Source organism: Danio rerio, chromosome 8 (assembly GCF_049306965.1).
Source record: "Danio rerio strain Tuebingen ecotype United States chromosome 8, GRCz12tu, whole genome shotgun sequence".
Taxonomy (NCBI): Eukaryota; Metazoa; Chordata; class Actinopteri; order Cypriniformes; family Danionidae; genus Danio; species Danio rerio.
Window position 1 is genome coordinate 55,892,362 of NC_133183.1, and position 25,757 is coordinate 55,918,118.

General features: G+C 36.6%; 1 protein-coding gene across 1 annotated transcript in view; it reads right to left on the bottom strand.

Annotated features, from left to right (window-relative positions):
* Positions 1–25,757, bottom strand: part of mtor (mechanistic target of rapamycin kinase) — a 244,731-nt gene that overhangs the window by 90,396 nt on the left and 128,578 nt on the right. Inside the window, exons 30-32 of the mRNA NM_001077211.3 lie at positions 20,118–20,257; positions 5,011–5,111; positions 2,778–2,893 (exon numbers count right to left, since the gene is read on the bottom strand). Of these exons, the coding sequence (NP_001070679.3) occupies positions 2,778–2,893; positions 5,011–5,111; positions 20,118–20,257 (357 nt within the window). The remainder of the gene's footprint in view (positions 1–2,777; positions 2,894–5,010; positions 5,112–20,117; positions 20,258–25,757) is intronic.

Genomic DNA, 25,757 nt, shown 5'->3' on the forward strand with positions numbered 1-25,757 from the left:
ATGTAGATGTAGACTGAAGCAGCTAATATTAATTTACAATGATGAAGGGCAGAGGGTTGCTTTCTAACTACCGAGAGATTTCAGCTGCTGTCTGGTCTTTCCATGCCTTTTTACACCTTCCTTTCTTCATGGGTTCAATACTTTCCACCTGTCATTTATATTATTACACATACTTTTTTTTTCTTTGCATTTATACCAACATCCAGTGACAATTTCAAGTCAACAGCACCTTTATAAATATGTTTTCGGAGAAAAATTGTGATGTTTTTAATACTTATTTCCGGTAACACTTTATTTTGATGGTCCATATGAGTATTAGTAGACTGTCTGCTTAATAACTGTTGATACTGCTGCTAAATAGACAACCATAAGAAACCTTGCAAGTACATGCCAACTTACACTAACCCCAACCTAACAGTCTACTTATGATCTAATGTGAATTAGTTGGCACATAGATGCAATGTTACTTAAATTCAACATGCAGACCATAAAAATAAAGTGTGACCTTATTTCCCCCACTGTATCTACTGCAACTCTGATCATATGAAGTGTTTGTAAGTATCCATGTCTTCTAAATTAATAAATGTAAATGTAAGTTAGTATTATACACTTTATTTGAACTATTGTTATTATTATTGGTATATTCTGAAGGACGCTGAAAGTGGTCATGCTGCAGATGGAAAGTGCCAAGACAATTCACTGGCATTCTTCATTTTGTACTTGAATACTCAAAGTGACAGTCTTTAAATACTCTAACACGCTAGAAGCCTTCAAAAACACTCACTGTATAAATATCTGTGACGAGTGCCCACTACATCACAGCTTTGGACATTATCACAAAATTTTTCCTGATGATCAAAGAAACTCGATGTGCTGAAAACTTCAAAATGCAGGCAGTAAAGTATAATTTGGGTTTAATTCTATGCTATCTGTGTCACCATGGAAGTACCATTTTGAAGTAACTGCATGTCATTTATATACATATCTTTCACATACAAGTCTTTGCAACATGGAAATCCAAATATAGAGTTGACGTCAGAATTATTATACCCTATTTTTTTTTTTTTCAAATATTTCCAAAATGACGTTTAACAGAGCAAGGACATTTTCACAGTATGTCTGAATTTTTTTTTTCTTCTAGAGAAAGTCTTATTTGTTTTATTTAGGCTAGAATGAAAGCAGTTTTGAATTTCTTAAAAACCATTTTAAGGAAAAAATGTTTAGCCCCTTTACGCTAATTATTTTTTTAGATAGTCTACAGAACAAACCATCGTTATACAATGACTTGCCTAAATAGGGCCTACTTACACTATGCCATCCGTACCGTGCCCAGGCCCATTTCCTGGATCTTTTGAGAAGTGTGAGTGCGCTGAATCGGGCTAAAGCACGGTTCACTTGGCCGGCCCTAGCCCGGTTGGAAGAGGTGTGCCTGAGAGCGGTTCACTTGGGCTTTGGCATGGTACGCTTGTGTGTGAGTGCAAAACGCGCCAAAGAAACTGAAAGCGAGACGTGACTTTTAAGGGACTGTTACATATGGATTTATTAATTATTCTTAATGTTCAGTGAACACAAACTGCCGTAGATTATTAAAGACGAGAACTTCTCACAGCACAACAGCTGCACGGCTTCAGCAGACCTCCTCATTCCTGCAGCAGGAGAGCTTTATGATTGTTTATGAGCGCCAAAAGAGGCGGATCTGTTCGGCGAAATATCTGACTGCGTGTCACTGCATCCCTAAGGACTGTTTGGCGAAATATTTGACAGCATGTCACTGCATAACAAACGACTGAAATGATATAACTAGAGAAATCTCCACTGTGCTGCTGAGTGAGAGCGCTTCTCACTGAACAGCGCAGCAGCGATGACGTAAGTGGGCCGTCGGGGGAGACGGGAGGGGGGACAAGCGTGCTTTGGCCCGGTTCGAGGCAACTGTACCTAGTGTGAGTACAGCCTTACCCTTACCTGCCTAGTTAACCTAATTAACCTAGTTAAGCCTTTAAATGTCACTTTAAGCTGTATAGAAGTATCTTGAAAAACATCTAGTCAAATATTATTTAGTCTCATCATGGCAAAAATAAAATAAATCAGTTATTAGAGATGATTTGTTAAAACTATTATGTTTAGAAATGTGTTGAAAAAATATCTGCTCTGTTAAACAGAAATTGGGGAAAAAAATAAACGGGGGGGCTAATAATTCTGACTTCAACTGTATGTACACAAACTATTTTTCATAAATAGTAAATCTATAAATCATTTCAATGCATTGGTCAGCCTAAGAGATTAGTATTTCCCGCTTTGACCAGAAGCACATCTCCATCTGGATCTCATTCTGTGAATGGAGTCTGGATTTCTTACACAATGTCCTCGTGAGGAATGGAGCAGGTGAGATGACAGGATAATAGTGACAAACACAAAAAGTACATGGGTGTGTTTTGTGATGTTCTCCATGTGTATGAGCTCATCTCTTGCTTTCTCTCTCTCAAACACACGCATTCATTTCGGAAAAAGGAACATCAGATCACCACAGTGTCCGTACTTCAGCCAAGCTATTTTACGTCCAGGCTTTGACCATTATTGCATAACACCTTTGAGACGTCGCACTATGCCAACTGTTGTGCTCATCTCTGACTGAACAGTTTTCTCCTTAAAACATCGACCTCCTGGTTGCTTTTCCAATGTAAGTGAATCAGACATTTGTACATTGTGAAAAACAACGTCAGAGGTAGTTTAAATTCAGCTTATTTAATAGCTCTCATTAGCTGTTCATTATGTAATACCTGCTGAGCCAATGAAAACAGATCCTGATGTAAAGCAAGCACTGCCCGGTAAAAGGCTCCATCGTGGGTGTCTCGCGGGATCATGCAGGTATACTCTTCCATACTGTCCCAGTGGCCTGACAAACACAAAGAAGTCAGTCAAATGTATTATATATAATTAAAAAAGGTAAAACTTTAATTAGTTATTGTAAAGTTATTGTTATTAATAAGCTTAACTTTTCTGAATTGGACTGTAATGCAATAAAGTGCACTATTTGTGAAGCTGCTTTAAAACATTAATTACTGTGAAGAGATATACAAATAAACTTGAAGTGAATTGAATAACTTATAATTACAAACTTGTTTCAGATAAGCCAATCAAACACTCCAAGGTAAGTTTTTCCAAGATAACAACCCCAGAAACTATTAACCCAGGCTCATCCAAGTGCTTTGAATCATCTTGACCGTCATTGAATACGGTCACATTCATATTTTCAATGCTTGTATATTTCACGCTGCTGTTTTTGACTGTTTAGCGCTCTCTTGTAACTGAATGATATGTTGGTTAGGCTTGTTACGGCTGTTGCCTGTCTCTGTTGTGCCTGTCTCTGTGCTTGCGTGTGTGTCATGAAGTCATTCACTGTTTGTTTCCAATAGAATCCGCCTTTGCGCAACTGCGGCGAGTTGTGCTTATTGAAATTGGTTATAAATATGGACCAACCTTGAGCGGAGACAGAGGAGACTTCACTGCCAGCCATCAAGCTTCTTTTATTTTCTTTAATTTACTGTTTTGTTTTCTTTAAGTCTTAGTTTGTTAATTGTTGGGTTGTTAGTCTTTGGTTAGTGTTGTATATATGTTGGAGAACGTGAGTTATTGATTCTTTATTTATTCTTATTTAGTTGTGACACGTGATTTGTTTGATTGTTTTGGTTGTAATAAATGTATTAATTTAGACAACTTAGTTCATGTGTCCTCTTTATGTTGCGTTCCCTTTATGAATTAATTATTTTGATTTGATTAAAAAAAGGGTTCGTAACAAGGCTGCATTTACACTGCAGATCTTGATGGTCAATTCCGATTTTGTGACTGTATTCGATTTTTTTGATGACCTGCTTACATCAACTTTTAAAAGTGACTCGTATCCGATTGTCTGCATTTACACAGCACACAGCAAACGTGCAATGACCAGGAAAAAAAGAGCGGGCGCTGACTGACAGCTGATAATTAAAGAGTGATCTTTTTTTCCATTCCTGTTTGCAGGGTTTCATTTTTTATTTATTCTTTTTGACAAGCTGTTTTACTATAGTTTATGACAGAAAAGTTCTCACTTGGCCATCTTCTTTTAATCTAGGCCTTTTTAAACCAGTAGGCCTCTTAATGGCATGTCTATGGCCCTGATTTATGCAAGTGATGTATGCAATAGTTTTGTATTATATTGGTTTGGTGGCGGATATTGTATAACAAAATACAAAAGCTTTTTTTAGTCCTCATGTATGAGATTTAGGTTTGGGACTCTGCTTTAGTCTGTTCTGAAATGAAAGTGTCAGACTTGACGTCATCTGCTATGGTTTTCAATGATGCGCGACTTGCATTGACAGGTGAAAATCTGAACTACCTGCTTACATTGCAGACACGAGGGCACAGGTCTGATTTCTATCGGATAAATTTCCACATACGAACAAGGCCTGAATCTTATTTGAGTAAATCGGAATCCCTATGATTTGTTCCTGCTTACACGTACATGGGCCATATCCGATCTGTGCCACATGAGAGAACAAAATCGGAATTGAGTCACTTGAACCATGCATTGTAAATGCAGCTTTAGCGTATGCTTCATTAGCCATCTTAGTTTTCGTGCCTTTAATTACAGACTTAATAAACTATTGAGTCTCAGAACAATATTTTGTGTCTAATTTGTACGTTTTGTGGCAAATAGCTGTGTAATAGAAGGGATGAAGCACATTTAGGTGGTTGTTTGCAAGGAATAAAGCCCTTCAGTCCTATATAACAGCCCTCCATCTCTGGACTGAATAATACGCAGGTTAGTGTTTGCTCCATTCAGCCTTTTTGTTTCTGTCAGCTTTGCGTTTAATTAAACAATAATTAACTGTTACGACTCTGGAAAGTTTTTTTTTTGTCAATTTTTTTTTACGTTTTGTGGCAAGTCTCTGTGTAATAAGTAAGTTAAAGTCTCTTTTTTTTTAAAAAACAAACTGAAATGTCTCTTTAATTAATCAGTATTTCTCCTCTCACCCAGTCCCCACGCCGCAGCTGCTGCCATGCGGGCCATCTTGGCTTGAGTTTCTTCACTGACCAGAGTCCACTCCTCACAGCACTGTTGGTGAAGCTGACCCCTGACAAAAAAATAAAAAAATAAAGAGAATAAGAACACAGCAGCAGAGGAAGCCATTTCACGCTGACAAACCTTTGACTACTGAGCTAAAACTGATTCTGGCCAAAACCCTTGTATGCACATTGCCATTACTAGAGGCCACAATTGCTTTCATTTGTAAACATTTATAAAATATGTAAAAACAATAAACATGCCGTCCCTGATGTCTGATGACAATGGCAAATGCAATCAACTCTCCCACTGCTATGTGTGTGAGTTTGCTTGAGAATGTTTTCCAACGAATTTGCATGAATCGTGCCTTCCGCGCAATTTCAAAGTATTGAACTTAATCAAAAAATCTGCACGAGAGCAAAACATCCTGCAAGTACATACACAATAAGATTCCACTGGCAAGCAATTTGTCTGTCAGCAAACACAATGAGATCGGACAAAACAATGTAAATACAGTACCAGTCATTCAGAAGTGCAGAACAGTGCACTGAACTCCCAATGCAATGATAAGGGTTATAATCTGATTTATGCATACTAAATACGGATGTAACGATTTAACGGGAGAGGGTTGATTCAAATTGATTAAAATATGTGATGATTTAAACTAGTAGAAATGTTGAACGAATCGCGACACATTTTTCGAACAGAGAGGGCGCTGTGTTTACAGGCGCAAATTCGCTTTACCTGCATATCAGCGGTGAGCAAGAGGTTGGGCGGTAGAGTAAAATGACAGCAGTGAAGTGTGCCAAACAAAACACAAACCATGTGCAAATACTGCAAAAAGATGTTTATTTACACTAACAGAGCAACGAATATGATACACAAAAACCGTCAGCACAATGAAAAACTACTGTATCGAATCGTGAGTCAGGTGAATCGTTATATCCCTAATATTAAACCTCTTTTACATTATTAAAAGTAACAGGCTACTGAGTACTTAAGTTGTTGGTTTGCACTGAGTCACCTGACTTCAAACTGTTTGCTAGTTTGCTATTTTTTCGAGATCTGAGGTAATATATGCTTCCGCTTTCTGTATGGTAGTGATGCTTGAACGACGGTTATATTCGCGGACGCGGATAATCTGTGGGTCGGGAAATAAAAAAAAATATTACGATAAATTGTGAGTGGGTTGTGGGTGGATGTAGCGGGACATGGCAGTGGACCAGCAAAAAACGTAGAGTGGGTTTTGCAGAATGGGAAGATGAGACGCCTAAAATAATGGATGAAGTGCAAGAGTACAGAGTAGCCTACTGTTCAAAGTTTCAGTTAGAGGAGTCATCAGAGGAAAATCTGCTATAGTTCTGGGAGAAACAAGATCGCTTATTTCCATGACTGCAGCGCCTTGCGAGGAGAACCTTGTGCATTCCTACAACAAGCGGTGAAAGCGAACGCTCATTCAGTGCAGCTGGCCGTGTTTTGGAGGTGAGGCAGAATCGACCAAATACATTTCCAATAGATGCTATTCTGTTTTTACACAGTGCGAAGAAAAAGGCCAAAGTGAACATAACATAGCTGCCATTTAGGCTGAAGTAGCACCCTTTTTGAAACCTGTAAAAGCTAAAATGTCTTATTTTTACTTTCTATATCTAACTGATAATTAAGAAAATGTTCTCTAAAGACATTTATTTTTCATAAATAAATGTTCGGTTAAAAACGTTTATGATTATTTTACTATCAGAGATGCACAGATTAAAGCTCACTGAATCTGCTTTTAATATCCACGGTGACCAGAGCCGGCATGTCCATAGAGGTAATCGCAGAATAGCGAGGGCGGAAACACCCTCCCGCTGTCCAACTATTAAAGTGACAATTGGGTGCGGATACATATATCAGATAAAACTATATGTGCGGGCAGGTGGCGGGTGGATGATTAGTGTAAAGCCGTGGATTCAGGTGTCATTTCAGCTGATTTGCACATTTCAACTGTATGGCAATAAATGTCATGTAAAATGTTAATTAAACTCAAATTGGTAGCATTTAACATGGAATAACAGACATAATTAACACCCGAGGTGATCATTGTTACAGTAGATTATGCTGGTGTTCAGCCATGTTATCGAAAAAAAATTTAAACCTTCTACTAAATATAAATTTTGCACATCGCTGTAGCAAATGGTTGGGATAAAAGTTCAGTTTAGTATGCCTTTAATTGTGTGTCCATGTTGCGAGCCATATAGTTTTGACATATTTTGAGGCTCCTCATGAACCTACGTTAGGAACCACATGGGAAAGCTAGGTTGCTGCCAGAAGTGGTGTTAGTGAGACCAGCAGGGGGCACTCAACCTGTGGTCTGTGTGGGTCCTAACGCCCCAGTATATTGATGGGATACTGCTCAGTGAGCATCATCTTTCGGATGAGACGTTAAACCGAGGTCCTGACTCTCTGTAGTTGTTAAAAGAATGTTCCAGGATGTCCTTCGAAAAAAAGAGTAGGAGTTTAACCTCGGCATCCTGGCCAAATTTGTCCACTGGCTTTTGTCCATCATGGTCTCTTAACTATTCCCATATCATAATTGGCTTAATCATTCTACACTCTCGTCTCCTCTCCACCAATCAGCTGGTGTGTAGTGTACGGTCTGGCACAATATGGCTGCCGTCACATCATCCAGATGGTTGCTGTACACTGGTGGTGGATGAGGAGATTCCCCCCTAAAAATGTGCAAATCACTTTGAGTGTCCAGAAAAGCTCTATATTTCATTTCATTTAAGGAGTTATTATTATTATTATTATTAATAAAGTGTATGTGCAAAACTGGAATATAAAGCAACGTTACCATCTAATGAGTCCAAAAGAAGAAATTCACCACTTCCTGATAAACTGCCACCAAAAATCAAAGGACGAAAAAAAGGAGAAGGCCTTTTTTCATATATATTAACCTTCTTTTGTCACGTAGACGAAATGCAATGTTACACAAAAAAGTCTACGGTTTGTCAAATCCTTTTAGAATCATCTCCGCTTGCACTTTTTGCAACATTTACAGGTTCTGTTGATGTTTTCCATTAAGGATGGTCATCCCTTCACGTCTCGTAAATCGTCATGTCTCGTATATAAAATTAAAAATGTTGAAACCTGATTATCCACCTAAACATACCTGTTATTTTCAGCTATTTTTGTTATTTGGAATATTTGCTGGAATTTTAACGATTTCCATCATAGTTTATGCACATTTTTTCTTATCAGATAAAAAGTTATTCCTACTCAGTTGTGTCAACACAATCTCACGGCAATTCGTAACTTTTTTATTTAGTGGCTAATTCGTATGAATTCGTACAATTCTAATTCGTACTATTAAGTACGATTTGCTCATCACTTAATAACGGTTGGGGTTAGGGGTGGGGTTAGGTGCCACGCCTCCTCTTTAAAATAGTACATTTTCGTACGACCGAACTCATACGAATTCATACGAATTAGCCACTAAACTGACAAAACGTAAAATACTATATTTTTAATGTGCATTTTCTAAATTTAGGAGCATCTTGGAGTTTCCATCCAGAATTTTTAATGCGATATTCCAAAATGCGCATAAAAATAGGTGGATGAAAAAGCAGCTAAAGACAATTCATGCATCATTGTTGCATTATTTGGTAGCAAATGTGTGTGTAATATTTATGATTCAGCACTCTTAAGCCTGCAAGCCGCATATTTTGTTCTTGGAAGATAAAGCACAAGCACTCCATCTTACAGTTCATAAAAACCAAATGAGATGAACAAACTTGGAATGGTCTGTTATTGCATGATGAGAACTTCTGTCTGCGTTCATGCGGGACACTTTCTACGAAAATATTTCAAAGCCCACAAAAAGCCATGACATCACTTCACATCTAGGAATGGTGCACCTTTAAAACAAATGAGCCCTTTGGGGCTAATAGTGCTGACACAGACACAAGAAAACCATGCGTGTTGTTGCTGGAGGTTTGTGAAGAAAAGGGGCCCTAAGGTTTAGCCCCTTGGGACACCGCTGCTCATATGCGCTTCAAGAGATGGTGTGGAGGATCTGCTACAAATAAAGTCCTTTCCCAGCCACCTGGAAAAAACATTACTTATGAGGCCTTGCAAAATACAAGGTTCCAGGGTGCAGACAGGTCTAAAACACAAAGACGCACATTAACAGCGAGACAGGAAAAAGGACTCCGCTACCTTTACACGGGAACAGTCTATCACTCATTGGAATGGAATGTCGCTTGGAAATTTGAGCAAAAAAACACAAATACAAAACACTGAAGGACGGCAATAACCCTACATATAATAGATGAGGGATCCAATAGTGTATCGATTCTAAAATAAATAATATGTTAATAAAATATATTATATAACATTGAATTAGTAATATGTTTTTATGAATATTTTGTATGTTTTTATGAATAAGTGATGGTTCCTCTTAGTTGAAAATGACTTTTTTCAATTGGGATTTTAAAAATATTTCTTAAAGGGGAAAGTTCACCCAGACGTAAAATTTCTGCTATTATTTACTCAAAAACCTATTTGGTTTTTTTTTTGTTTTGTTTTTGGTCAGCACAAAAGAAGATATACTAAAGAAAGTTGGAAAACTATTACCATTGATTTCCGTTGTGTTTGTTTTTCCTACTTTTGAAGTCAATGGTTACAGATTTTCAGCTTTATTCAAAATAGTATTTTTGGTTTGACAAAAGAAAGAAACTCAAAAAGGTTTTGAAACTGCTTCAGGGTGAGTACAGCGAGGACATTTTTATTTTTGGACGAGCTATTGTTTTTAAAGTATGCATGAACCAGAAGCTCCTTTTTTTTAGGACCTTTTAACAGGATATTATGAGAAAACAGCTTCTAAATATCATCTCTCATGTTCAAAAGAAAGCTGTACAGTTTGGAATCATTTCAGATTCATCCAATATCTTAATTTAGTTTAGGTTAATTGAGTAATTATATTAATTTAGTTTGGGTTGTTTACTTTAGATTTCTCACCTAATGCCGCACAACACTTCAGCAAAAACGCAATTGTACTCAATTATTAATAGAGAAGTGGTTATAATACGATGCGACAATGAAATCCATTTTTGCATAGTACACTCAAAAAAAAAAAAAAAAACACAATTATTGCTGCCTATTCAAACAACCTGTTTAAAATAAATGGAAACAGCTAAATTCTTGTAATTTTTTTTTGACAATTACATTGTTTTATATTAAGTCTACATAAATTTGTAAACCATTAAGATAAGTTAAGCGTTTTGTGTTGGGGCAACATGAAGGAATTGTATTGGTCCATCTACCTGGTTAGGGGATTTGTAGTTCCAAGCTATGAGTGGGATTGAATTAAGAGAGGGAAATGTTGACAATAAAAGTAATCTTAGGTGTTTAAAGTTAATAGAAAGACTTGTTAGAGTTGATTCTTCACTTTAGTTTGTAGATTTAGAAGATTTTCATGTCGTGCTTTGAGCTTTGAGGTTACCACCTTGCTGAAGCATCCGTGCTTTGGGTGATGGCAGCTTCATTTTCAAACATGCAGCTTGTCGCTTTGCTCAGTGAGCAATAACCTGTCTTAAAATTAGTTCTGAGATCAGTCTCAGTCAACTGTATATGAAACTCATGAAATATGTTTTGAAAAAGGGCACTTTTAGTTCATTTAGGATAACTTCAAATAAGAGACTTCTAAATGTATGATAAATAATGGACATACATGATCTTATCAGGCTTTTGAGTTTAAGTTAAATAAAAATGCAAGTGCATTTCATCATGTTGGACCAACTTAATTGCATTTAATTGTGAAATTTTATTTTTAGTTGGTGCTAAGCAAATTTGTTGGATGAAAATCCTGCCCTTAGTTCAATTGAGTTCATCCAATGAGTTATTTTTTTGAGTGTATGCACAATGTTAGCGATTTACTATTAAAAATTAAGTTCACCCAAACACGAGAATTCTGTCATCATTTACCCAACATTCACTTGTTCTAAACTTGTATGAGTTTTTCCTTCTGCTTACTGCTAAAAAGTTTGTAAATTTTTTTCCCCGCATGACATCAATGGCAACTTCTTTAAAGTATCTCTATGTTCAACTCATAAATGTTTAGAATCACTTCAGCAATTGGTGAGTACATTTTTTTTTCAGGGAAATTAAACTATATGTGTAGACCAGGGGTACCCAATTAGAGTTCCTGGAGATCTAACTTCCTGCAGAGTTCAGCTCCAACCCTGAGCAAAAACAACTTCACCCTTACAGTATGTACTATCAGTGATGTTTTCATCCCCTCTGAGTCTTAATTTGACCATAAATTTTTCTGTGTTTCAGCTAGCAGAACGATTTTGGTGACCAACAGAATGGCATGCGAATCCACGTACCTTGTTTTTGTTTAGTCTGTACTTCTTAATACCAAAAGGAAGCCATGCATAAACAGCTAGTCTTTGTTTTTGTTTACTCCATGTAGTTCTGAGCGCTGAGATGTATATTTAGATTTTCTCAGACATATCAAGGTAAGTGCACAAAGGTCACTTTCACACACTCAAATACACACACTATAATTTGCTATTATACTCCATATAAATCCAGTCTTTTTTTGCACAGCCCTATCTAAAGGGTTAATGGTGCCAACTGATGATCAACAGTAAAAATGAAAAGTTTACCCTCTTCCCAAGACGAAAAAACACCAACAATCAAAAATGCAATTGGGCAAAAACAGCCACAAACAGTAAATTAGGGGGGAAAAAAATGAAAATCTTATGCTGGACAAAAACTAACAATGCTTGAAAGGAAATGTATTTACAAATCTTTCACATGTCCTAGACTTTGATTAAAAGTAACAAAATAAAAATATATTTTTTTTATTTATTTATAAAAAATCCAGTACACAATTATTTTTTTTATATTAAAAATAAGTTGTTTTTTTTCACCAAATGAGGGACATTATGAATTTAGCAATTAAAGAGTTAAAATACTGTACTTTCTTAAAACATTTAGTCATTTTGATCAGGACTGAGGTTGATTAACATATTTTTGCAAAAAAAAAAAAAAAATTCTTTTTACAGCAGTTTAATTTAATGGATGTTTTCATCCCAAACATAGCAAAAGAGTAGGCAAGGCAAGGCAAACTTTATTTATAGAGCACAATTTTACACAATCGTAGTTGATCCAAAGTGCTTTACAATAAAATAAACTAGACAATAAAAAAAAAAAAAACTGGTATTAAAAATAAAAAGAAATATATTTAAAAGTAATACTAAAATACAAATAATAAAAAGATAAGATAATAAATAATGAGAGATTCTGATGTTCAGAGGGAGACTGAAAGCTCGATCGCCTTTTGACTTGCAGCGAGGCCGAGGGACAGACAAAAGAAACGGAGGATCTTAAGGATCTTAACGGTCTACAAGCTGTATATGGCCTAATAAGCTCACTGACATAGGCCGCGGCAGAATTGTGCAAAGCTTTATAAGTGAAAAGAAGAATTTTAAAATTAACTTTGTATTTTATAGGTAGCCAGTGAGATGGGGCGAGGACAGGGGAGATATGAACTCTTTTCTTAGTTCCTGTTATTAATCTGGCGGCTGCATTTTGGACCAACTGTAGCCGAGAGAGTGTTTACTGAGGTAGGCCAATGTACAAAGAGTTGCAGTAGTCTAACCGAGAGGAGATTCAAGCATGGGTTACGATTTCGAACTCTTTTTTTAGAAAGAAAGGGTAGTAAATTTGAACAGTGCACAAGGGTTAAACAACTAAGTAGGATCTGAAGGAACACTTGGTAATAATGACAAGGGCACCCCTGCTGTAGACAGTATGTTTGATGCACTCAGTACCCAACTTTAATGGAACCTTTTTTTTTCTCAATGCAATATTGCTGGAAATATTAGTTGGCACAAATGTGTATATTAAAGATCTAGACTATACCTGCTTAGAAGATCTCCATGTGTATTGCACAAAAACAATGATCAGGACCCAGAATGAATGCCTTACTCTGCATAATATTATTGTATTGATCTCATTCTTGATTGCGGTAATTCAATTTATGATCTCTGAGGTTTCAGTTTTCTGTTTATTTTTATTCATTAGATACCTCATCTTTAAAAGACCGCAGGAGTGAGGGGTAGATGAAGTGATACATAATATCACATTGCTATTCCAGTTTAAGCACTGTTTTTAATAATAATAAAAAAAAAGAAAAATCAGTCTTGTCTACAATGCATTCTAACAATGTGTCTATGCTGAACAAAAGTGGAATAAGGCCACAAGAAAGACCAGAACTCCTTACAATCAATATTAAGGAGTAGACTGGATGCTGTGTGGACAAATTCCCAAAAGTCAACTAATAGCCGGGAAACACCAAGCCAATGATCGGGATCAAAAACTAAGTAATGAAACTAAGCAAATGTGGTAAGTGAAAAGGGAACACAAAGAACACAAAGAAGTACATCTTATAGTTCCAGACAGGACTAAATGCAGGTGACATGACAGTCAGTTTTTCTTGACATTAGTTCTATGACATTGGATTGGTGTCCTGGTTTACAATCTAGTCCAAATGTCAAATTCCTTGACTTTTCCCTGACTTTCACGGACTAAAAGCTGAATTTCCATGAGTTAAAATGAAAAGAAAAACAAGCAGCAGTTGTGTTAAGTAGTCCCTCACGAATTTTTGCATTTGCTAAATTTACAGCAAAATAAAGTGAATGAGGCAACATTTAGAGTAGATTGCAATTACTTTAATTGCTGCCGATTTCTTGCAGATTTTAGCCAGCCAGCCATCTGCATTGGTTTATTTCCTATAACATTATTATCGCTTATAGGAAGTCCTAATATAGTGTGCGATGTCTCGAGTTGTCATAGACATGTGTGTAACCAGCTTTAGGCATACCTGTCAACCCTCCCGTTTTTCCCGGGATTCTCCAGTATTTTACAGTTCTATCCTGCTATCATCCCGTAAAGGTATTTTCCCGTATTTCTCTCGTATTTTCAGTCTTTCTCTGAAGGGTGGCAAATAAACATTAAAGAGCCGAGCCTCCCTATATGCAACCCATACCTCCAAACCACCAGGGGCCGCCCTTACTCTTAAATGTGAGTCTGTTCTGTGCTTTTGCATCGTTTAGGCATGAAAACACTGAAATAAACATAAAAATGACGGGATTCCCTTCCTTTTTATTACAGGTGCATGACTTTCAGCTGACGTGCTCCATAGTGATAAATAGACGCTGTTTCCTAAATGGATTCTGTACTCGTGATTTGAAGTGGAGTAAAAGTCTGGGTTTTGGGTGCGTGTTTAAACAGACATATACACATAATTAATATTAATAAAATCTAAAGATGTTGATCTTGGTGGGGTCTGTTTTTAAACACAACTAATTTTGTCCTAAATGAGCATAAACAGTTAGGAAAACAATCAAATGCTTTCATTTAATGTTACATGTGTGCATTTTTAAAGTGACACTTCTGTTATTTAATGTAATCAAACGAAAAAAAAATCAAAATAAATCAATTACTGGTTACTCTTTAATCAGAATTTGTAAGTTATACCGTGAAGAAATGGCTAATGGGATTTGAATGCTTGATTCTATTTTATTATAATAGCTATTCATTTTTAAATTTATTTGCTACTAATGTATACCATTTATTTCTTCTTTTGTAAATAATAATAAAACCCATTACTGACCGTTTAACAGTTTATTTACAACGAAACAGCTCCAAATGAACATATTTAGTAATTTGGGGATTTTTCAAAGGGGGGCTCAGGGGAATTCCTTATTATGGTGGGCATATCCCTTATTTTCGCATCCCAATGTTGTCAGGTATGGCTCTAGGCCTCATTTGCAATACATTTTCGTTTAAAAATGGCATTTTAGAATAAAAAAGATTATGTCCACACTGCCGTTTCATCTACTGTTTCTAAAAAACCCTTCATCCACACAACACCGCTGATAGCGCACGTCATGCAAGCATACACGCTCTCTGGCAAACGCTGAAAGCTGCTTCAGTGTATTCTCACGCCTGAGCTCCAGGCAGTCAGCGGGAGCTCTGAGCACACCTGCCTGGCTAAGAGCAGCCGATTGTCAGCTAGTCCATCCCGAATTTGCAGCTGGATCTTATCACTCTGTAGTTGTTAAACGCGATCTATAATTCCGCACGTTTGACCGATTGCTTGCCTTTATTGCCTATATCGTTTAAACCTATTGTACTTTCCTAATTATTTTTGATTATTACACTATAGCTTACCGCTTATTATATTTAGCAAAAAAGATGGCTATTTCATATTTCATTTCATCAAAACCACACAGTGAGCCTAATGTTTCATATTTTTTCAATCAAAATGAAAGGAGGCCGTTATTAAGCTCCGTTTTGTTATAAATTTGCATTCAGCAAGGATGATGGTCACATAAATATGTACATGATACCTTAACATTTTTGGTGTCTGTTATGTTTAGGTTTTTAATATGAAAATTAAAGATACTTTATTGTTATTAATTATTGGTAAGGTGATGTGCGTAGCCAGGGTGAACGAAGTTCTAAAAGTTCTAAAATTTACCCGACGAGTACTCGGGAGTTCGTTATACACTAGCGAAGTCTGAACTTACAAGGAAAGGATGCAAGTCTGAACTTTGTGTACTTGATATTGAGAAAAAGCCTTAATCAGGTAGCCTTCAGCCATGCTTCCATTTTCAGATGTCTCCGTTTTCCTCCACCAGCACTGACAGGGAGCAGAAGCATTTTAAAGGGTCACGAAACACCAAAACACATTTTTTGAGCTGTTGACAGTTGTATATGTGTCTCACACTGCTAAAAACACTATTAGGACACCTATATCTCACTAAAAAGTGTAAATTGGTTGTTTTTGCGTTATTTCAAGCAAATTTGTACTTCCTGTTTGAAATGAATTTTTGAAGCTGCGTCACGGCCATGACATAATAGCCTGTATTCCAGCGTGCAGACTGGACGTCTGTGCCTGAGTGAGTCTTATTACGTCTTACAGTGTGATGCATTAATGCATGAGTAAGGCTTGGTTCAAACCAATCAGCGCGCTCTATTGTGCAACTTCATTAATATTCATTATTGTCACCGTGTTTACACCACAAAGACGCCACGTTGTGTTGGCAAAACAAGCGTGAACTGTTGCTTTTATAGTTTGCTGCTGTTAAGTTTCGTTTTCATTTTCTTTCTGTGAGAGCTTATCTGGATCACGTGTGGATTACAGTGTACGCGACGCGCGACAACAATAACTTACGTGTCTAAGGAGGATTATTGTTTACCTGAGAGCTGTTCTCATCTGCAAACGCTGAAATCTGGATTTGTTTGTAGTATTCTCTCCATAAAGACGCGGCTCTAGTTGCTGGTGATTGTTCTGTCTCTACAGATTTGGTAAGTGAGCGACCAGTGCTCTTTGTTTATTCAGTTTGTTCATATCGAATTAAGTTAACTATTGCACTGAGTGCAGAAATGTTAGCACCGCATTTTGTGACCGGAATAACACACGCGGCTTTCTGACACTACCTGCCGTGTGCATCTAAGTTTCCGGGAAATGCTGAGTTTTTTTTTCTCTCATTCGCCGTGCGGTATCAAACATTGCATGAAAAAAACACGCTTGCAGCAGTTCCTCGAATCAAATATCTCGTTTGTCGCGAGAGGCATGAATTAATTCCCTGAATGAAAGAGCCAAACTGCAGTTAAAGTCCAACATTTTATAATTTGGCAAATAATTCGACTACAGATGTCCATGTAGGTTAAACATCACTTTCTCCTGTCTGTGTGGGTGTGTATTTTGACTCTGAAACTCGCGCGTGCACAAATAGACACTCCCACACCATCCCACTTTAGTTCCTCCGACACTCCCCCCTAAACAGAGCTGGACACGCCCACTTTTCTGACTTTTTCCAAAGTAGAGGTGTGAAAACACCCTGCTGAAACGAGGGGGTTTCATGGCCCTTTAAAACTAAAACGCTCCACTTTAAGGGGTCGAAAACTCTGGGGTAGTGTGGACAAAAGGTTTAACAGTAGCAAAAGTTATGCATTTTAAAACTAAAACGTATTTGTATAAACAGGGTCTTAGAAGTCAAGTGACATTATCAAAAAGCGCATTCAATTAGAGACTAAAATTTGAACATGATTTCTCTAATGCTATTGTTGAAGAGAATTTAAAGAAATAGTTCACACAAAATGGAAAACTCTGTCATCATTTTATTTGTTTCAAACCTTTTTGAGTTTCTTTCTTCTATTGAACACAAAAGAAGATATTTTGAAAAATGACGTAAACCTGTAACCAATGATTTTAATTACATTTGTTTATTACAATGTTTTCTCTACTATGATCACAGGTTTCAGCTTTCTTCAAAACATCTTCTATTATGTCCAATAGAAGAAAGAAACTCAAAAAGGTTTGGAACCACCTCCAAATAGTGTGTAAATTTTCATTTTTGGGTGAAATTTTAGGTTTTGTTTATTTCAATCATTTAGAATTATTCGTGCATCAAACATGATGTAGTAGGATTTATTTGCTTAAAGAGGTGAATGTTTCTCTCTTTGTTTACCTGTTTCAGTGTTCCCTTTATATAAACTACAGAGACTAATGCTTCTTGAGGATCTTGCTGCAAATATTGGCGCAAATTTTGAGAAAAAGCACTGCAAAACCAGTTATTTTGTGCTGCAACAATCCAAGAATTTTACTGTGAAACTCAGGAGCTAATAGTTGAGCACTGAGCAGACAAATAGCAGCATTTTAGCAGGTGGAGTCTGGTGACTGCATTAAATTGCTGGTTGACAAGTGGAAAAATAATAAAATGACAGTGAAATATAGCCTAAACATAATAATATGTAAAACACATGAAACAGTGTTAAAACAGGCGATATGCAATAACTTGGGCCAATAATATATAACTTTCCTTGTCTTTTTTTGTCTGGAATACACCTTTGAAAATTCCATGATATTGCAGAAATCTCTTGACCCATGGGAATCCTGTCTGGGCTTAGTCAATGCTGGATGTACTTCAAGTACCTGGGCTACTTCTGACACAAAGTACACAAGAGTTTGCAACAGCCAATTTGTTGTATGAAGGTAACTGTTGTGACACTGTGTAAGGCAACAGTATACCAAAAATGGATAATCATGGTAGAGCCATTTAGAATGCTGTAAATAGGTAACATGCTCAATAAAGGGGACCTACAGTATAATGCAAAAATAACCATTATAAGGGGTTTTAACACAGTTGCATTTCAACATTGTGTGAATATAACCAGCTTCTAATGGTAAAAATATATATCTTTTTTTTAATGTAATCACACTTGATAAAAAAAGAGTCTACAGGAACACTTAATTATATATATATATTTTTTTATTTGACTATTTGCTTCTGTCTCATATACTGCTATATACAGTTGAAGTCAGAATTATAAGCACCCCTGAATTATTAGACTCCCTGTTTATTTTTTCCCCAATTTCTGTTTAACGGGGAGATTTTTATCAACACATTTCTAAACATAATAGTTTTAATAACTTATCTCTGATCAATGATTTATTTAATCTTTGCTATGATGGCAGTAAATAATATTTGACTAGATATTTTTCAAGACACTTCTATACAGCTTAAAGTGACATTTAAAGGCTTAACTTGGTTAATTAGGTTAACTAGGCAGGTTAGGGTAATTAGGCAAGTCATTGTATAACGATGGTCTGTTCTGTAGATAGTCGGAAAAAAAATAGCTTAAAGGGGATAATAATTTTGTCCTTAAAATGGTGTTTAAAAAAATAATAACTGCTTTTATTCTAGCAGAAATAAAACAAATAAGACTTTCTCCAGAAGAAAAAATATTATCAGACTTACTGTGAAAATTTTCTTGCTCTGTTAAATATAATTTGGGAAATATAAAAAAACAAAAAATAAATAAAATTCAAAGGGGGGCTAATAATTCTGACTTCAACTGTATATTCCTGTAAATATATCAGTTTTGCAGATTGCAACAAATCCAGGAAGTGAGCCCTCATGCCAGTCACTCTCCACATAAACACTTCCTCATGCTTTCCAGTAAATGACAAATGTTACAGGAATCAGGATGATTTACCTTTTAACTGTTAAGAAAAAAAAAAAATCGAGCTCTGTCAGATTCCACAAAGGCACACTTGAGCTCTGTTTTTACTCACTCAATCATATTCTCACCTCCTTGTGTGACCCTGTATTGAGGGGAATTATATTTCACAGGGAAAATGACTTTCCATGGTGTAATGACTGGCAGTCCATTTTCTTTTGAATATTTCCCAACTTATTTATTATATATTTTATTGTTTTTGAGTATTTTTAACATTTTTAAAAAATTAAGAATTATTTGTTAAAAAGCCTCTTTAAATTATATATATATATATATATATATATATATATATATATATATATATATATATATATATATATATATATATATATATATATATTAGTCCCTTTATTAATCTGGAGTCGCCACAGCGGAATGAACCGCCAACTTATCCAGCATATGTTTTACGCAGCGGATGCCCTTCCAACTGCATCTCAACAAAATTAACCAATTAATTAAAATATATTGCGCTTTAAAATGAATATTTGTATTTTACAAAACAGCTAGTAGAATAATAAATTTAGTTATTAAAGCTTTTGTTTAAACAGTGAGTATTGAAAATAAAACAATTGAAAAAAAGCTTCTTTACGTTATACAGCACATGGAAACTATTCAAATAAGAATTGAATTTTTTTTTTTTTTTAAGGCGATAAGTATTGAGCTTATTCTTCAATGCGGAAGTGTGTGCATTTTCACGATTGTTTTAGACCTTTCGATTCAGTTGCCTATGGGAGAAAACACTAGGAATAATAAACGGCAGAAAACGGTCAAACTACTTGCTCGACAAACAAGTGTTTGCATGACTATTCAGACAAAGTAGAATATTATAATAAGAAAATATCAGTTTGCAACATCAAAGAGCATAACAAACTGTTTACGTCTAAAAATGAATGGAAGTAAATGAGACCGGAAGTCTTAAGCCCAAAAGATTCAAATGGCTGTGCCCGCTCATACGCAGAGAATAAGGTGAATACACTGACAAAAGTTTGCTTACCATTCGCCTAGTGCTTCCAGACATCTCATGCGACCCAAAATAAGCTCTGGATCATCTTTGTTCATGTCAATTTTTTTATCGTAGGCAACCAGAGCATCTTCCCACTCATGAAGTTTCTCATACCAGGTGGCCTGGATCTCCTGTAGAAGATGAAAACATAACAGGATGACGCAAATCAATTAAAGTTTAAACACTCCATGGCATTCTCAAAGAAAATTGAAGCATTTAAAAAAGTAGGATGAGGGATGAAGAAGACTTTCTCAAGAATCTAAATTTAGTTACCCACAAATTCATCATGGCCCTGACAAATCAGGATTTCAACCTCAGACAATCAGTTCCAAGGGAACGCAGACTGCTGAGTATGGATAGCTCTCAATTGTTTTTCCAACATTTCATGGGAGGGAATAGCAACAGTTTATTTGAAAATTGGCCACAAGCCCACTGTGAACATCTGCCAGAGTAATGGATGGCTCAGCAGCATTTGAAAAAACACTTCACCAGGTCATATTTTATAATGAAAAGTTGCTGTTTTTTTAAAGCAGTGATGAGGTTTGATGAATGAGAATGCAAAGCTCATACAGCAAAAAAGACAAACTGAATGTCATTTGGCCTGAGTTGGATTCAAATAAAAAAAAAAAGAGAAATACACTCATAAGCTGGAATTATGAATCACGACTGTATTGAAAGAACTGCTCAATAAATATAGTCTTTCAAAGTTAATTAAAATGCAAACGAAATAAATAACAAATATCAAATTACAGGCTAAAAAGTAATGTTTTTCCCATAGATGTTACACTAAAGGCCGACTCACACTGAACATTTTTTAAATTCCTGAACAATTGAAGCATGTCAGATTGCACTAACATGGCTCCCATGTCACACTGTTAGATCTCAGCTACCCTAAAGTCAGACTGAACGACAATGAAGATGCACCAAACACGGAAGAAATATGCCCCTGGAGTTTGACCGCATCCATCCGTGATACTTTCACTATCCCGCGTTCTGAAATGATTCGTCATAGCAAACATAAACAATCTGTAGCGGCAATTTTGCACGGCGTGTCTCAATAATAAAACCAGGAAGAAAAAAACAGTTTTGACATTTCCCCACGGTCATTTGAATTGTCGAATAGATTGCATCATTGGATTTGGCGCTCCTTTTAGTTGTTGGATTGACGCTCATCGCAGCTGTTGTCAAACCACAGGAAAGTGTCTGAAATCTTCTGACAGTGCAAGAACTTCATCGGACGAAAGATTTGATCATAGCCGACATTAAGCGGCTGTCTATGAACATTTCAAACCAATGATCTAAGATCACAGATTTTAGCCTAGGATTTCAGGAATCTTTTAGGATTTCCTAAATTTGTCTCAGATGACAAAATCATGGCTAAAATCTCACTACATGTTGAAAAGCAACTGACACAACGCTGTGAAATCAGTCTAATGTGATGATTTTGTGCCCAAGAAATGTCTTTATTTAGCTTTTTCAAAATGGCAGTGCATATAAATATAGTGCAAATTCAGGAATTGCTAATTCGCATTTAAAACGTGTGCACAACACATAGTTTAAATTTATGAACCGATTGTTGAGTCTGCATTTGTTAATCGGCAACTGAGTGTGACTTGTCGGCGCAATAGCCTAGTGGTTAGCGCGCTGACATATGGTGCAATAGCACGTCAGGGTGTCGCGAGTTCGAATCCCGGCTCGACGACATTTCCCTACCCTATCCCCTCTCTCTCTCCCACTTTACTTCCTGTCTCAATACTGTCCTATCTAATTAAGGCAAAAAGGCCAAAAATAAATCTTAAAAAAAATTATAAAAAAATAAAAAAAAACTGTGTGTGACTTCACTTGTTTCTGATCTGATTAAATGCTTTATTTTGCATCATATTTACATCATTAATAACTGTACATTTCAATGCTTTGAGATTCTCCCATTAGCATGGCTTTAGTGATTGTTTAGTTTAATGCATCCCTGGAGAAAGTGTCACTTTACGTCCATAATACATATCAGTATTATGATGATTCTGTCAAATTCCAATTATAGACCTTAGAGCTGCTGGATTTACAACACATGAATTCATCAACGTCATCTACACTACATGCCAACAGCCATGTTTCCATTTTGCATATGCGCATAAAAAAATGATGGAAATGCCAAGATGTGCATAAATATTGAAAATGCACATAAAAATGGTATGTGCATAACTGAGTAGGATAAACTTTTTATTTAATATAAAAAGAAGCGCATAAACTATGATGGAAACACTTTTACTGAACAAATTCCAGTATGCAGATTGAAAAAGGTCATGTGATTTTGTTGCAAGAGATCATGTGATGATAAAAATGTGTGTTGTTATACAAACCAGCAGGCTGAGCACATTGTAAAACATCTAAAATGGTGTTTTGGTCATTCTACAACACCTTACCCGTTTCAGTATTAGTGTTATTATATTATTCAGATCCCCTAGTTTTTCTCCCCGGAGCATCTGACATGTACCTCACCCAGAAAATGCATTAAGGCTTCACCTACCATAATACACCTAAAACACGGATTGCCGTAAAACTTGTTGCAGGGAAGCATTTTGGTTTTCTCTCATTAACTGCAGGGAAAGAGTTCAACAAAATCACTTATCGATTTCTTAAATATAAATTCATAATGTCAGGCATACGTGTATATAATGTCTTTCAATTCTGTCAAGTCCAGTGGTCGTCATGCTTGAACCAATCTCCATCATTGTAAGCTGCTTGCTGTTCTGTCTTTTCCACACTGCTCTTTTTTCTAGACGTCTGAAGTGCATTGACTTCATGTAAATAACTCGCGCTTCATCTTACTGCACAGGCTGCCAAACCCCTCCAACCCTAATATAATGTTTGGATTGTGAGGGCGCAGGTGAGACGTCATTTTCGAGAGACACTCAAATGCATCACGTGCGCTGTGTATGCAACGTCTATAAGTCATGTAAAACAAATAATTGCAAACTAAAATAAAAATATTTTGATTATATGGTTTGGAATTGGATGTTTTATGAGATTATTTTTTTTGTTTAATTAAGAACTTTGCAGAATCGTGAAAATTTGCTAGGTTTTGTTGACTTTGCATTGGATTGGGTCTGATTATTAATCACCTCCAGAATAGTCAAGAGCGTCTGTGCTCCACGTCTCACGCTTTCAAAGGCCACCATGCGATCATTACATGTTGGCATTGTCTTCTGACAAAAGTCATTTATTAAATAAAGAAAAGATTCACGCAGCTTCTCCTATTGCAGCAAATTGCATTTTTACTTTTGATATTTGGCACCAGTTAATCAGGAAGTGACGATTTTGTTCTCGTTAACTACCTGCATGGAAACGCTGCATTATTCGCATGTCTTTTATGCAATATTCTAGTTATGCGCATAAATTTAATTTGTATCTTTGGATGGCAACATAGCTAGTAAGTGGCTATTTAACTTGGAGAAGTATAGAGTAAATGTTCTAGTTAATTAAACAGTGTGTATCTGTTGTGAATAACTATAATAATCTGTTGTAAAATAAGTATTATATCTATTTACTATAGACACCAGCAAGCATTTTACAAAGGACAAATGTTTTGTTTTGCTAGTAAAATACCTGTAACCTAAGGAAACGCTATTTCATTGAGAACACTGATTTTTTTTTAATCTTTGACGAGCATCACCCTTGTCTACAATCTGGCTTGGCTGCAGCCATTGATGCAAGGCAGAATTTAATTTAGCAACTTATCAACGATGCACTGAAAGCTCTAACCACATCGGTGTGATTGTTTACTCCAGGAACCAGCCTAGACTTATCACATTGCTGTGATTGTATGCATCAAAGGTTTATGATCACAAAGTTGTTCCCCTGTTTTATTTACAGGGATGTGAGAGGTTTTAGTCAGTTGCTAATAATGACTGCACTATTGACTCAGTAGATCCACCTATGGCACAATTCCTGCCACTAATTTTTTCCCCAAAGCTGTAACTTTGTTTTAAAGGTGCTGTATGTAAGTTTTTGACTCTTCTAAAGCATAAAAATACCATAATATGTTTGCAGATATTTAAGAAACATGCTATTTGAACATTCTTGTTTATCTGAAAAACAATGGCAAAGTCAGTTATTCTGCTTTGAAAGTGTGCATTACGTGCTGGAACGTCAGTCTATGTTTTGGTCTCTTTAACCCACTCAATGCCAGTTTAACCAATTGTATTTCCGCACCCTAGGTTGCCTTGATGGAAAGCCACGTATTTAATTAATTCAACCATGAAGCATATCAAAGTATGCATTTGTGACCGAAAATGCAGGTGAGCAGGTTACATTGTAACCCTGTGTATTAACAACACACTACGTGAAGAGATTTGCAGTGACAATCGATTTGGCTGTTTGGACCAGACGAAGCCCGACAGAAATTTAAATACAGCCATTCAGAAGCACAGAATAGTGCACTCACTGCACTCCAACAAAATGATAAGGTTTATAATCTAATTAATACATATTAAACCACTTTAACATTATTAAATGTGCATGCTGAATCACTGATATGTGTTGGCTGTCACTGAGTTACAGTTCTGTTTCAAAGGGTTTATTTTATTTTCAAGATCTAAGGTGAGCTATGTCCTGCTGCTTTCAGTAGTAGGCAATAAATGCCATGGCATAAAATGACATTCAAACTCACATTATTAGCATTTAACACTGAATAAAGCACATGAGGTGTACCCCAGGTGATCATTGTTTTCTATTGCTCAGCTGTAAGAAATAAAAGCCGTTTATAAAATATACATTTCAGGTATTGGTTGGGACAAAAACTCATTTTAATATGGAAAATATTCCTCTATCGTGTGCTGTTGCTTTCATTTGGAACAGGGGTCTCAAACTCGCGGCCCGCGGGCCATTTGCAGCCCTCAGTGCAATATTTTGTGTCCCGCGCCGACCGCTGTACACTGACAGAATCAGCGGAGCGGGGAGGGAGAGCGCTCCCCGCTCCGCTGATTCTATCCGTACACAGCGGTCACTGGCATTCCCCGCCCGCCGAAGAGCGGTGTTATCGCGCGCCTACTGAAGGGCGGGACCGAGGGTGTGTCGCGCCGCGGGGGCACTTTCTATGCAAGACTAAAAAGGACATGTGCTCTGCACAGGTTGAGCCCTATGTGTGCACGTGCCTGCCCTGCATCTTATATATATTATAGGTAGATACAGACTGGTACAGACTGATGTGACTGGAGTGGGGTGGGGTGTTTTATTTATACATATATACGCCTTTTTTTAGGACTTTAATAAGTCAAAGTACAGGTCTAGACTTAATGATGATCATCTTCAAGCCATACTGAGGGTCTCAACTGCTTCCGCTCTAAAGCCAAATGTGGTTCAGATTTGTGAGAAGCAGCGCTGTCAAGTCTCTGGCAGCAAGAAGTAGGCAAAAGATGCCATGTTCAGAAGAACTGTTCATAATCTTCACTCAATGTTCTATTAATGTTCAGGACACTTCATGTTCAGAAGAAATAATTAAAACTGTTAATAATGACATTTGAGGACTTTTTTTTGTGAAATCCCTTATGCGGCCCAGCCTCACCCAGACTTTGCCTCCTGCGGCCCCCAGGTAAATTGAGTTTGAGACCCCTGATTTAGAACTTAAATCAGCCT